Source organism: Gossypium hirsutum, chromosome A08 (genome assembly GCF_007990345.1).
Source record: "Gossypium hirsutum isolate 1008001.06 chromosome A08, Gossypium_hirsutum_v2.1, whole genome shotgun sequence".
Classification (NCBI taxonomy): Eukaryota; Viridiplantae; Streptophyta; class Magnoliopsida; order Malvales; family Malvaceae; genus Gossypium; species Gossypium hirsutum.
Window position 1 is genome coordinate 50577232 of NC_053431.1, and position 15058 is coordinate 50592289.

General features: G+C 36.2%; 1 protein-coding gene across 1 annotated transcript; it reads left to right on the forward strand.

Moving 5' to 3' along the window:
• Positions 1 to 4620: 4620 nt before the first annotated feature.
• LOC107947055 (uncharacterized) lies at positions 4621 to 5142 on the forward strand. Its single transcript, XM_016881639.1, has 2 exons — positions 4621 to 4641; positions 4747 to 5142. Exons 1-2 carry the CDS (start codon positions 4621 to 4623, stop codon positions 5140 to 5142), a joined length of 417 nt encoding a protein of 138 aa, XP_016737128.1.
• Positions 5143 to 15058: the final 9916 nt, after the last annotated feature.

Below are 15058 nucleotides of genomic sequence, written 5' to 3' on the forward strand. Positions count from 1 at the left end.
CCCCCGTCACACCATGTGGGGATATAAATATCGACCCACCCGGCCCACACACCAATGGTAGCCTGGTTGCGGAACTACCTTCATTTACATATTGGGCTTTAAAAGCTGTCAGTGGATCCATGATTGTCAAGCAACCATGCAATCCTCATATACTTCCTCCGGTCCATAGTTCCCACCCTATATGCAACCTAATTAGAACATCATATCTATGCATGTCACGCCCACAAAATTTACATTCAACACCTAGGGGTATTTTGCTCATTTTCGCCTATAGGGGCATTTTAGTAATTTTCCCTTATTATGGTTTTCACTTACCTTGTCCCATGAACAAGTCCCGCGAGCTAAGATGAACGAATACTATGCCCTAGGTAGGATTTCAGAGAAGAGGAGGTGGGTCATTAAGACCGCTTAAGTACCAAGCTCTCCCTAGATCCAATCTTAGACATGCATATACCCGTTGCCACACCTTAATCCTATGACTTCTCCACAGCTCAATTAATTAATTAAGTTTTATGTAGTCATCATATACCAAGCCCAATATCCCTACATACATGAATATGGCCCACTAGGCCCAATTCTCATTTATATGGCCCATTAGGCCTAAATCATATTATATTCATGCTTACATACAAATTTTCTAATACTTAGCATCATTTTTCAATCTTTGCCTATTATGGGCCCAATAGCTCATCAGGTCCATTTAGCCCATTTCGGCCCATTTGGCCAATTCTCAACCCAAGTCCACGGAATATCCTGTGGGCCTCAAACAACCTATCGGTTTCCTCTCCACGAGTGTTCACGCACTGGTGTGACTACCGTAGCCTAACTTTTGGCTTTTCAGCTTTTGCCGATTCATTGTGTGTGTGCAGTGTATGTACACACCTGGTAAGCAAGTGTGATGCGATCTATTTAGCCTCAAACCTGCAATCGTTATTACCCTTTGATAAATCACATGTTTAATACATATTTTACTAAAAACTGAAACCTTACTTAACCTTACCTTGAACACAAATCCCTAAAAGCTTTTCCTTGCTCACGTACTCGTTAGATCTGCATTAATCTTAACTATTAAACTGGAATAAGAGATGACTTGTATCCAACACAAGTCCCCTTACCTTAACTATAAACTTTCGGCCACCTTAGCCAATGAGAGAGAGGGATACTTACCAAAACCGCAACACCTAAGGAGCAATTCGGCAATGAGCTAAGATCTGAGATCCGATACTAATTCCCTACCATAGTTGATTAGAAAGAGTGAGGGACAATATTCGATACTTAGCAAAGAAACCGATTGGAAGAACAATACTTACACTAGATTTGACCGAAGTAGAAGGAGTAGTGATTGCACCAAGGGTATTCGGCCAAAGAGGTTCGACCCTTTATGATTTGTATGGAAAAAGAGGGTTATTCAGCTCCAAGGAAAAAGAAAGGAAAGTCAGCAATGAGGTAGAGGAAGAATAGAATTCGACACAAGGAAGAAGAAAAAGAAAATAAAGGCAGAGGGTTTTTGGCTTTTAGAGAAAAGAGTTTCTGGTAACAGGGTGAAGGAAATTCGGCATTAGCTTCATACCCTAGCATTTAGCCCCTATTTATAAGCCTTATAGCCGAATTCGCCCATGCCTAATTCCCCATTCGGCTCCATCACTTCTCCCTTCTTATCTCTTCATTTTTCTCCCTGATAACCCCTTGATCCTTTCCTTAATTTTCTCTTCTGAACACTTTTCTTGGAGTCCATCTTCATGCCGCTTCCATCCTTCTAGAAGGCCAAAATTAAACGTCTAAAAACACTAAACTAGGATTAGAACCTTGGACCTCCTTGCTAGCTATTAACGCCACCTCCCTACACTCTAAGTGGCGTCACTAAGCCACTCTTCTATAAGGCCTTTTGATGCTATTTTCCCTATCTTTATTTAAAAGTCTAACTACTTGCCAACCCTGATTCTTTTAATAATTAAATTATAATTTCTTCTCCTCCTTAACTCAAACTCAATCCTTGACCAAGACCTACCTTTGCGTAACTAACACTTAACCGAAATTATTAAGCACAAAAAGAAAAAAAATTATGAAGTCTTAGTTAGTTTCATAATTACACCGATGTCTTATAAAAGTAATTAAAGAGTAGATTGTTTTCGAAAATCCTTTATAGTTCCAAGATCCTACGGGCTTTAGTTCCACTCTAAAAAAATCATCTAAATTAGCACTCTAACTATCTACTGTATAATAATTCAAACAGGCTTAAGAACAGAAAACTTACTTGGTTCGACGTCGGAGACTCAGTGTGCCGCTTAGCAAGGCATCCCTTTTTCCAAAACATTATGATTCAATAAAAAATGTTTAAAAAAAAAACAAAAAAAGAAACCAAGTAGTAAGGCCCGATTCATAGCCCGAGTTTTGCAACTAGGCTTTGATACCACTAAATGTAATACCCAAACCTGGCCCAAACGTTAAGGCTAAATTCGGCGTGTCACATTGAAGTGTTTTAGCGAAAACCGTGTTTAATTGAAAACCCTTCTTAAAAAAAAGAAAATCCTAATTAAAAAAAAACTCTTTTCAATCACTTGTTCAAAACATAGGATTTCATGACAATATGTCACTTTTTAAAATTTAGTTGTGAAAACATAGAAAATACATACTATAGTTTATGAAACCATGTTCAACTACTTATAATTACATCACATAAAAATAATAATCCAAATAATAATAAAATGGAAGCCTTATTACAATCTGATTTGAAAAGTACTTAATAACATAGAAACTTATATGCTTTAGAAAGAAAACAAGTCCAAATTATCTTGCTAGTGGGCCACCCAGAGTTCCTCCAAACATCGAACCTTCTATTGAGCATCACCTGAAAATAAAATAAAAGAGGGGGTGAGTTTTCGCAAACTCAGTGTGTACAACCCTTGACGAAAAGCAAGCATTCAAAAATCATCATACATCAAACATGCAATGCAATCCCATCCCGATAATCCATCCGCTACACACCAGCTCTGTCCCCCGTCACACCATGTAGGGATATAAATATCGACCCACCCAGCCCACACACCAATGGTAGCCCGAGTGCGGAACTACATTCATTTACATATTGGGCTTTAAAAGCCGTTGGTGGATCCACGATTGTCAGGCAACCATGCAATCCTCATATACTTCCTCCGTTCCATAGTTCCCACCCCATATGCAACCTAAGCAGAACATCATATGTATGCATGTCTCAACCATAAAACTTACATTCAACACCTAGGGGTATTTTGGTCATTTTCGCCCTTAGGGGCATTTCGGTAATTTTCCCTTAATTATGGTTTTCACTTACCTGGACCCGTTAACAAGTCCCGCGATCTAAGATGAACGAATACTATGCACCAGGTAGGGTTCCAGAGAAGAGGAGGTGGGTCATTAAGACCGGTTAAGTACCAAGCTCTCTTTAGATCCAGTCCTAGACATGCATATAACCGTTACCACACCTTAACCCTTTGACTTATCCACGGCCGCAATATATTCATTAAGTCTTATGTAGTTATCATATACTAGGCCCAAAACCCCTTACAACACCCAAAAAAATTCACATACTTGTATCTGGCCCATGAAGCCCAATCATATTCATATGGCCCATTAGGCCCAAACTACCTGTATATGACCCATTAGGCCCAAATCACATTTATATGGCCCGTTAGGCCCAGTCACATTCATACTCATGCTCACATACAAATTCCTATCACATAGCATCAATATTCAGTTTTTGCCTATTATGGGCCTGACAGTCCATTAGGCCCATTTAGCCCATTCTGGCCCGTATGGCCAAATCAAAACCTAAGTCCATGGAATAGCCCGTGGGTCTCAGGCAACCTATTGGTCTCCCCCTTACGAGTGTTTGCACACTCGCAAGACTACTGTAGCCAAACTTTCGGCTTTTGTTTCGGTGAGTAGTCCAAATCCTTCATTATTCTCTCAGTGGCCTTCAACCAATATTCAGCCATGTTAGGAGCCACGCCAGCCACGCCAGCCACGCCCTTAAAGATCTCAGCCCCGTTCGATCAAAGTCGCTCCGGAATGGACCCCCGATTTTTGCTGCCATTATTGGGCCCAGCGACCCTTTCCAAAATTCTCAGCATTGCCTGCGACAATGCATCTTTCCCAGCCACAGGTGAGGCCAGAGCCTCTTCTACTCCAACATCAGGCATACGGCCCGATACCGACGATTTAGCCCTAGCACCTCCATAGCCTCGGCCATGGCCTCTCGCACCTCTTCTAGCACTCATCATTGATTTGCGCGTTTTCTGAATTAAAAATTTTATGAGACCCAAAGCGCATTTCATCTAGGCCCAAAATTCGGGGCGTTACAATTAATGTCCACTCATAAGTTCAATGGTCTAATTGTAACATAAAGGCCTTTCATTTAAAAAGGCATAGCAAATAGGCACACTTAACATGTGGCAAGCAACTTTTACATTTTATGTGATTAAGTCCTTTTATCAAATTAAGCACACAAACGATTAAATTTTTATACGAAACTTTCACACATGCTTAACCACATACTGTAAACACAGAAAATAATATTTAAATATTTTTTTGACTCGGATTTATGGTCCCAAAACCACTATTTTGACTAGGGTCTAAATCGGGATGTCACGGAGAAACTTATTTGTGAGCGGTTAAAGGCTACTTCAGATAGGCATAAATCTTATGCTGACTTGTTAAAATATTGAGTATTAGGTTGGTGATAAGGTGTTTTTGAAGGTTTCACTTTAGAAGAAGGTTTTAAGGTTCGGGAGGAAGGGTAAGCTCAGTCAAAGGCTCATTGGCCCTTACGAGGTTATTGAGCAGATTGGACCGGTTGCTTATCGTCTTTTGTTGCCGCCTGAGCTTGAGCACATTCACAATGTCTTCCATGTTTCCTTGTTATGGAAGTATAGACTGAATCCTTCTCATGTTGTTCCTATTGAGGAGATTGAGGATCAATCTGACCTTTTGTATGAGGAGGAACTGATTGTGAGCTTCGACCATCAGGTTAAGGTGCTATGCAATAAGACGGTGCCATTGGTGAAAGTTTTATGGCACAACCATAAGACTAAGGAAGCCACTTGGAAGTCAGAAGATATCATGAAGCGTTACTATTTGTACCTATTCGATTTAGGTAAATTTTGAGGACTAAATTTCTTTTAATAGGGGGAGAGTTGTAAGGCCCCGAAAATAGGTCTAGTAGTTTTGGGTAAATTTACCAGTTTCCGAATGAAAGTTTTGGGAATTAATCAAGTTAATTAGCAATTTATATTCTTACTTAGTTAGCTTAATTTCATCTAAAAATGGGTAAATAATATTCCAAAAAATAAAAATATTTTTAGAAAAATTAATTTTATGGTTTTAAATAAAATTTGGATAAAAAAGTAAATATTTTGGGTTTAATTGGAATTTAAAAATAATTTAAAATGGGGGTTTAATTGGGTGGTTTAAAATATTAATTAAATGAGACTAATTTGAAAAATAAGGGAAATGTGCAAGATGTTTTATAGCAAACAAACCATATTTCTAGAATCTTGGAAGGAAAGGAGCAAGTTGTAAAATAAGGGTAAAGAGGGAGTGGTCTAATGACAAATTCCCCAAATTTTGAAAATCAAGTGGGGGTTTTAGTTTTAAAAACTCTACAAGTACCTCACTTTTCACTTATTTTTCACCCAAATTGAGAGCTCTTTCTCTCTGTTTTTAGTGATTGGAAATGAAAAAGGTGAGACCTTTACAATTTTATGGAGTAAAAATAGAGAAAGGTGAAGAAGATGAAATAGAAAAGAAGTTAGAAAAGAAATGAATCGGCTAGGGTAAAACATGAGAGAAAATATAGCAGTGACATGGGGGATAAGATTAACCTGAACTTGTGCCCTGACATTGAAAAAAATTTGAGCAGAAAAAAGAAAAATAATAGAAAAAATTATTAACCTAAAATTAACTAATATATTAAATGGGCTGATTTCTACAAACTTGGGCCGTAATGTGCTTGCAACAAAAGAAAATAAAAGTTAACTTATTAAATAAACTAAACAAAGAAATTAAAAACAAAGTAAATGAATAAAACAGTTTAGGAGAGAAATGTTAAGCAGTTCGAAGAGTGATGGAATTTTTATCACGAATTATAGGAGCTCTAAAGTAATGCTTTAATCATTGGTCATTGATTTTGAATGTAAAACCAGTCTTGCCATCTTTGACTTCTACAGCTCTATGAGGATAGACATGCACTATCTCGAGTGGGCCAGACCAACGAGATTTTAATTTGTCAGGAAACAATTAAAGCTTAGAATTAAATAACAGGACTTGTTGTCTAAGTGCAAATTGTCGTGGAAAAATCTTGTTGTCATGCCATCGTTTGGTCTTTTCTTTATACAGCTTGGCATTCTCATAAACTTGTGCTCTGAATTCTTCCATCTCATTAAACTCCAATAGGCGGTTAGTACCAGCAGCACTCCAATCCATATTCCATTTCTTAATTGCCCAATATGTCTTATGTTCACGTTCAACGGGTAAATGACAGGGTTTCCCATAAATAAGCTTGAATGGCGACATCCCCAATGGTGCCTTGAATACAGTTCAGTATGCCCACAAAGCTTCATCCAATCTAGATGACCAATCTTTGCAGGTGGGATTGACTACCTTCTCCAGAAGTTAATTAGTCTCTCTATTAGAGACTTCCGCTTGTTCATTTGCTTAGGGATGGTATGTCATGGCAATTTTATGCCTAGCTCCATATTTGTTCAGAGCATTAGCAACTAATTTGCAGTCAAAGTAACCTTCATCACTAATCAGAGCACAAGTAGAAGGTTTTCCCCGCAAATCTATCTAACATTTGGTCAATAAATGGCAGATGAAAATGGTCCTTCCTCGTTGCTTTTTTGAGTTTCCAATAGTCCATACAAACTCTCCATCCCGTGAAAGTACAAGTAGGAATGAGGTTTAATCATTTTTAGGTACACATTGAACAGGGCTCACCCAAGAACTATCAGAAATTAGGTGTATAATTCCATTATCCAGCCATTTGATAATCTCCTTTTTTACAACTTCCATCATAATGGGATTCAATCTTCTCTACTGCTCGATAGATTTGCCATGGCAATCCTCTAGTAATATCTTGTGCATGCAGATTACTAGACTGATTCCTTTGATATCTACAGTCGTCCACCCCAATGTCTTTTTAGATTTCTTTAAAACTTTCAACAATTAATGTGACACCCCTAAATTGACCCTAGTCGGAAAGTGGTTTTGGGACCGCTAAATCGAGTCACCAAATTATTTGAATATGATATTTACTGTCTAAAATATGTGAATATGAATGGGTGAAAGTTTTAAGCTTCGATTTAGTTAATTGCATGTGAATTTAGTTAATAGGACTTATGTATGACACTTTTTAAATGTGATAGTTAATCTATAAGGATCAATTAATGCATGTCATATGAATAAAGGGTTTGCATGTCAAATATCCATTATTAATGAGTAGTGGCCGGCCATGGATGGGTCATTGATGATAATATGAATTCTTTTATTAGCACTATGAGTTTAGAAAATAAAAGAATGAATTAAGAATGATAAAACATGAGGTGAGTGGGAGGAGAAACCAAAGTTGTCTCCCCCTTACTCCCCATTGCCGTGACTAGTGAAAGAGGAGAAAAACAAAGTTCTTTCTTTGTTGTTCAACTTGGCCGAATAGAAGAAGCAAAGGAGGGGAAGAAAATTCGGTCACTTGAATCCTTAGGAAGGTTAGTACATTGTGTTGAAATTGTGAAATAATTACTTGTTTTGGGTAAATTATCATGGTTCTTGCTTAGCCCATGCAAAAATTTCCACTAATGATGGGTGAATAGAGCCTTCAGCTAAGGTTATAAGGGAAGAAATTTTGATTGCTTTACTTGAATCTTGATGATGAATGTATTGAGGAAAGAACTTGGTCTTTCTAAAAATATGAATGGTTAAAGTTCATACTAGTAATAGCCGAATTAAAGAATGCTTGATGTCATGAGAAAATGCTGTTCATGTTAATTGGATGAGAAAGGGTAGTTGGGTGAAGTAGAGTCTAGCAAATGAGCACATATGTGCACTAGTTGCTAAATGAAGAAAAATTGGCTAACAAGGGAGTACTAAGGCCGAATATGATTTTGAATATTAGTGGTGTAGTTGCCGAATTTGAACTATGAAGTTATCGAGTAATGTGTGTGTTTTAAGTGATAGAATTGAGTGAATGCTTGGAATGTGATATGTATGAATTATGTGTTAAATTAAGGTTTGCTAAGCTAGCTATTAAGATGAAGTGCAGATGTTAGTATTTGATTGCTAGTGTATATATGTGTACTAGCCGAGCTTTGAATTTAAATAATGGTTGGAGCACCATGTGTTGTAATAAGATTATTTGAGTGAAATCATAGATATTTATATGATGAATTCGATTGTGGATATACATGCTTAAATAAGATGCACACATGAATGAATAGATAGCTTGGTGTTGCATGTATTCGGTCATAAAGGTGCACATGAGGAAATGTTAGATTAATTGTATTAAATTGCTCAATGTGATTAAAAAGCGCATGACCATTTTGTGTTTGAGCTAAAGGTGGCCATATGACCTATCAAACTCCTTGTCATATTCGGCCATAAGCTAGCATAATGAGACTTTAATAAGTTAAATTTGTTTGAATTAGCTCAAGAGCTTAGACGACCAAAGTTGGATAAGGGAAGGGAAAAAGTGATCGAATAGCCGCCGAGATCGTTCGACCACATCCGAGGTAAGTTTTAAGTGATTAAACGTTGAGTAAATTCAATCATAATAGGATATAATGAGTTGATTTAATAAGATATGATGTGGCCATGATATGTCTTAAACTCAAATGGTAAGTTCATAAGTGTTTGGACTTGGAAATTTAAGAGCAAATTGTAATAATTTGCTTTGGACAGCAGCAGTAACGTGATTTTAGAAAATCACTATAAATTGTTGGTGTGGAATTATAGGCTGAATAAAATATGTAATCAAATCTTAGTTAGTCTAGTTTTTTATAAAAGAGACCGTGGAAGCAAAGAAATTTCCTATAAAGAGATATTTAAAGTTGTGTGGGACAGTGTCAGAATGACTCCGAAATCCCCTGTTCTATTTTTGGAAAATCATTATAATTTGTAAAAAAATGGTTATAAGATAAGATTTATATGATTAGACTCCTTAATGAGTCTAGTTTCAAATGAAATCAAATAGAACACATTATGAATTCTGTACAATGAAAAATTTGATTCGTAGTGAAGAGTGGTCAGATTAGTCAAACAGTGAAACAGGGGAAAATTCAAGAAAAATCTGGTACTGATTGGCCAAACCTAAAATTCTGGAAATTTTATCAATGGAAGATATACGAGTCTATATTCAGGGAAAATTAACGGCAAGTGATTTGGAGTTTTGTATCTCCAGTTATAAATAATTTAGTGACTATTGCTCAGGAAAACAGCTCGTAGTGAATATGTGATTTTGTTGTAAATATGGATAAAACTTGTTTTAGTTGCTCATAAGCTATTGATTAAACCCATACGTGAATTCTAAATCGTGATATTGTAAAATGATATATGAGTGCTAGACGGATCTTCGATATTAAAATTTGTGAAATTGTAAGTTTATGAGTATTCGAATATGAAATGATAGTATGGCGTGAAATTGAATTATTCATTGGAAAATGATTGGTGTAGATTCGGCCAAGACAAAGTGTATACATGATAGTATATGTGGTATGTGAAGTATATTTGGATAATTGTGATGTGAATACATGAAAATTTATATTTTGATTTAGGATTTAATGTGATGAATGTGAGCATGCATATGTGTGATAAGGCCGAATGGCCAATGTGGTGAATATGAACATGTATATATGTGATAAGGCCGAATGGCCAATGTGATGAATGTGAGCATGCATATGTGTGATAAGGCCGAATGGCCAATGTGGTGAATATGAACATGCATATATGTGATAAGGCTGAATGGCCTATGTGATGAATGTGAACATGCATATATGTGATGAATGTGAACATGCATATATGTGATGAATGTGAGCATGCATATATGTGATAAGGCCGAATGGCCAATGTGATGAATGTGAGCATGCATATGTGTGATAAGGCCGAATGGCCAATGTGGTGAATATGAACATGCATATATGTGGTAAAGCCGAATGGCTAGTGTGAAATATGTAGGCGATGTGCGTATATTGTGGCCGAACGACCAAATGTGAAAGGTGTGTATTATTAGATATTTGATGAGGCAAATGAATTACAAATATGACAGTCGATGTGAATGTTGTAACATGTGATTAAATGTACATGAAACTTGGAAATATATTCCGGGTGAGACCCGATGACTACGTGTGGAGAGTATGTCCGGGTAAGACCCGATGACTACGTGTGGAGATTTTGTCCGGGTAAGACCCAATGACTACGTGTGGAGATTTTGTCCGGGTAAGACCCGATAACTTCGTGTGGAGATTTCGTCCGAGCTAAAGGTCTCGCCGATAATCCGAGTAGAGGTTAAAGCTATAAGACTTCGTAATAAGAATTGCTTATAAATATATTCAATGCGAAAGGTTAAACAGGTATGTACTCCAAGTTTATATGTGAGCTTGATTTGAACTAAATCATAAGGTAGTTATGTGATGCATACGAGAGCAATCTATGAGACTATTCCTATGATTATGTGACATCGGATCAGTGTGAGAGGTTATGTGAAATCATACGATATATCTATGTCACATGAGCTCACTTTTATGTGAAATTTTATCTGCCTATTGTATATGATGAGATGTGCATATTCGGAAAAGAGATGGTATGCCCGAAGGAAGAGTGAAATAAAAATATGAACAACTATGTTATAATTTGATTGTTATCTGTTGACACTGCTTAAAACTTACTAAGCATTGTAATGCTTACTCCGTTTACTCTGTTTCCTCTGTTTTATAGATCTCATTGCGAAGCTACAGGCTCGGGGATCGTCAGCAACTAGTCACACTATCACTATCCACCGCTTGTTACTGTTATGTTTAGAATTATTTTATGGCATGTATAGAATAGACTAGTGGCGGAAGAATATTTTTGGTTAATGTATATAAGCCATGCGAAAATGGCATCTTTTGAATGTTTACTTAGTGAAGTTTAAATTTTACCTCTGGTTGTGCTTAGAACTTATTTAAACGAACGATCTTTATTTCAAGAAAAAGTTCAAAATTTTACTGTTCTGACATGAGTTACAAGTCCGGTAATGCCCCTTACCTATTCTGGCGACGATTACGGGATAGGGGTGTTACAATTAAGCCTCTTGATCTAATGTCAATGCCGCAAAGATAACTAATGGAAATGTGTTATTTATATCCCAAGTAAGCATACTTTAGATGCACTGGCAAAGGCTTCAATTCCAATGTAGGAGGATCTTCTATGGATAGTTGAGGAGGTTTAAAAGAGTGATATGATAAATTTAATGGTTCAAAACTTCTCCTTGATCCATTCTAAATTTGCTTAGCTTTCATCAGTTCACCAAGCTCTTCAATCATTTGTACTTCAATTACCTCAAATGAGTCTATATAATCATTAGAATTATTGTGACAAAATTCTACAAATTCTTTCTGAACTATTGTGTCAACAATCTTAACAACGCAACATTCTTCATCTGTATCTGCATACTTCATAGTATTGAAACATTAAAGGTGATCTGTTGATCATTAACTCTCATTGTTAATTCACTTTTTTGTACATGAATTAATGTTCTATCAGTTGCTAGAAAAGGTCTCCCAAGTATGATTGGTACCTCTTTATTAGCCTCACATTCCAGAATAATGAAATCTACTGGAAAAATAAATTTGTCAACTCTTACCAACACGTCTTCGATTTTACCTTCTGGATGTTCATATGAATGACTAACTAATTGCAATGTAATAGTTGTAGGTCTTGCCTTCCCTATTCCGAGCTTCCTGAAAATAGAAATAGGCATTAGATTTATATTTGCACCTAAGTCGCATAATGCTTTGCCTACATAATATTTCCAATAGAGCAAGGTATAGTAAAACTTCCTAGATCCTTCATTTTTGGTGGCAATTTGTTTCTCAACACTGTTGTGCACCCTTCAGTGAGAGCAACAGTTTCAAACTCCCCTAACCTTCTCTTATTTGGTAAGATATATTTCATGAATTTCACATAATTGTGTATTTGTTTCATTGCTTCCACCAACGGTATGTTGATATGTAATTACTTCAGGACATCCAAGAATTACTTGAATTGAAAATCTTGCTTAGGTTTTTGGAAACACTGAGGAAAAGGTGGCGGTGGCCTTCCTTCCATTTGTTGAATTTGTTTTACTGTGGCATTTTTATTAACAATACAACATGAATCTACTTCAGCATTTTTCTAGTTGTTCTTTTCTTTTGTATCCTGCTCCACTACTGGTTTTAAATTCTTCTTATTAGTGAAATCTGAATTACCTTCTTCAATAACTGGGTACCACTTCTAATTGTATTGGCTTTGCACTATTCCTTCCCTTGAGATCGTGAATTTTCTGTATCAGTCGGTAGTACTCCTTGCGGTCTTGGTCTTAATGCTTTGGCAATTTGCCCCACTTGATTTTTCTAAAGCTCTTGAAGATATACCTTGACTTTGAATGATAGCATTGTTCTTCACCATGTAGTCCTTTAATAGAGCATCCATAGATGAAGAACTCAAAGTTGAATTTTGCTGAGCATTTTGCCGTGGCATAGGCTGATTGTATCCAGGTGGTGCACTTGTAACATTCTGTCGAATAGCATTGCTAGAATCTCCCACCCCTTGATTACTCTAACTGAAATTGGGATGTTGCTTCCATCCCATATTATATGTATTGGAATATGGGTTGTTGTTATGATTAAAATTTCCCATATAATAGGTTGGGTTCGATGGGCATTCATCAAAAACATGATCTTCTCCATAATAAATACATTCTAACTCAGTTGCTTTCATTTCCTGCACTGCAGCTAGTATTTTCAGTGTTCTAGTCATATTTGTTAAAGATGATACCTGAGCTATTAAGGAAGTAATTGCATCAAGTTCCATTACTCCAACAACTCTTCTGCCTGTCCATACTCTTGTAGTGGGGTATTGATAATCATTGTTTGCTATCTTCTCTAGAATTTCATATGCCCATTAGCAGATGCGTCAACCACCATCCTTGTATGCACATTCAATCCATTGTAAAACATTTCCTTTTGGATCCAATGTTAGAAACCATGCATTGGCATTTTCTAATTAACTCCTGAAATCGCTCCCATGCTACATATAATGTTTCATCCTCGATTGCCGAAAGGACATAATATCATTCTTCAATTTGGAATTCATTTGTGGAGGATTATATCTTAGCAGAAACCTCTAACAAAGTTTATTCCAAGATGCCACCATTCCTGACAGTAATACATTTAACCATGCTCTGGCCTGATCTCACAATGAATAAGGGAATAACTTCAGTCTCAGGGTATCTTCAAGAACACCCTACTGCTTGAATGAATCGCAAACTTTCAAAAAGAGTCTTAAGTGCAATTGTGGATCTTCAGTAGGCAATCCACTAAATTGCCCTATAGTTTGTAACGTTTGAAACATCATCAACTTTAACTCGAAATATTGAGCTTGAATATGCGGCCTAACAAAATCATCCAATATCGACACTACATGTTCTCTGATGAGTTTGTCTTTGTCATCTATTATTCGAGGAATATCAGCATCCTTCCCATTCTAATGTAATGGCTCTTCTCTAACCAAATCATTTCTAATTCTTTCCATTTCCCGCAATTCTTTTCTCCTTCTCAAGGTTCTCTCAATTTTCAGATCAAAAGAATACTCATGCACCAACAAAAATCCTGAAGAACAAAAATCAAAACAACTAATTAAGTGAAACTAAAAAATTTAAAGAGGTAATAACACACCAAATTTTCACCAATATTGCCAATCCTTGGAAATGGTGCCAGAAACTTGTCGCATGTTAATATATAATGCAAATGTGAAAGTATACACGTCGAATCAAGTAATAAAGTGATGAGTGAGTATTGTCTCCACAGGGATCGAAATTGATTTAAAAATGGTTATGCTATTACTATGAAATTGACTAATTAAACTGTCAAAAGAAACAAATGATAAATTGATGAAAAGAATTAATAAATAGATTAATACAATCAATTATGAATGAAAAAATGCTAGGGCAATCGAAATGTTGTGGTAATTCTCAAAGAATAAATGAGGAGATTTTGTACTATTGAATGATAAAAGTTGGAATTACTCAGGTTTTATTTTTATATCATAATAATGTCATTGTAAAATCTTGACTATTCTATTGCTCAGGGATTCACTAATGCTGTCTACTTCTTTCGAGAGCCAGACTTTAGGTTATAATTCTGAGTTTTTGTATGTCTATAGAACTCAAGAATGATATCCATATTGTTCTTCCTTTCCCTATATAGATTGCAACTTCTACGTCTAAAGTGCTACGAATATTCTTTTAAATGCTCGCTTGTATTAATTGATAATAATCCAGTCTATTTAACCTTTTCAGAATTAAATCGAATCTATGTCTAGAGTTTCCATGTATGCATTTAAAATAATCACGAATCAAATGAAATAGTAATCTGTTCAAAGTCAAAACATTAGCATTAAAGATAATAAAAATTCACCTAAATAATTCCAACCCAATAAGATTTAGCTCACGGATTGGACATTTAAATCCAAAACAAAACCATTCAACATTATCATTCAAGTTTATGAATCACAAAGTTCAAATAAGAAAATAGAGGCAGAATTGTAGGAAGCTCTTGCTACTCCAGCTTTCATTTTAATATTGAGAATTGATACAAAACCCAGTATAGATTTCTCTTCCCCTTCTTTGCGTCTGTGATTTTTCAATTTGTAAGCTGCTACCCTCTCTTCCCTTTTGTCTAAAATTTTCCACAAGACTTCGATGCAGAGAAAAATTGCTCTCTAATTCTTTTCTCCCCAAAATACTCATCCTTTGCATCTTTTCTCTTTCATCTTTTATAAGGTAGGTCCCTTACTCTCA

Excerpts from the sequence above, each read along its gene's own strand:
- LOC107947055 (XM_016881639.1), top strand. The coding sequence starts at position 4,621 with ATGTCACGGAGAAACTTATTT. Across the intron at positions 4,642-4,746 it reads TGTCACGGAGAAACTTATTT|AAGAAGGTTTTAAGGTTCGG; the intron begins GTGAGCGGTTAA and ends GTTTCACTTTAG.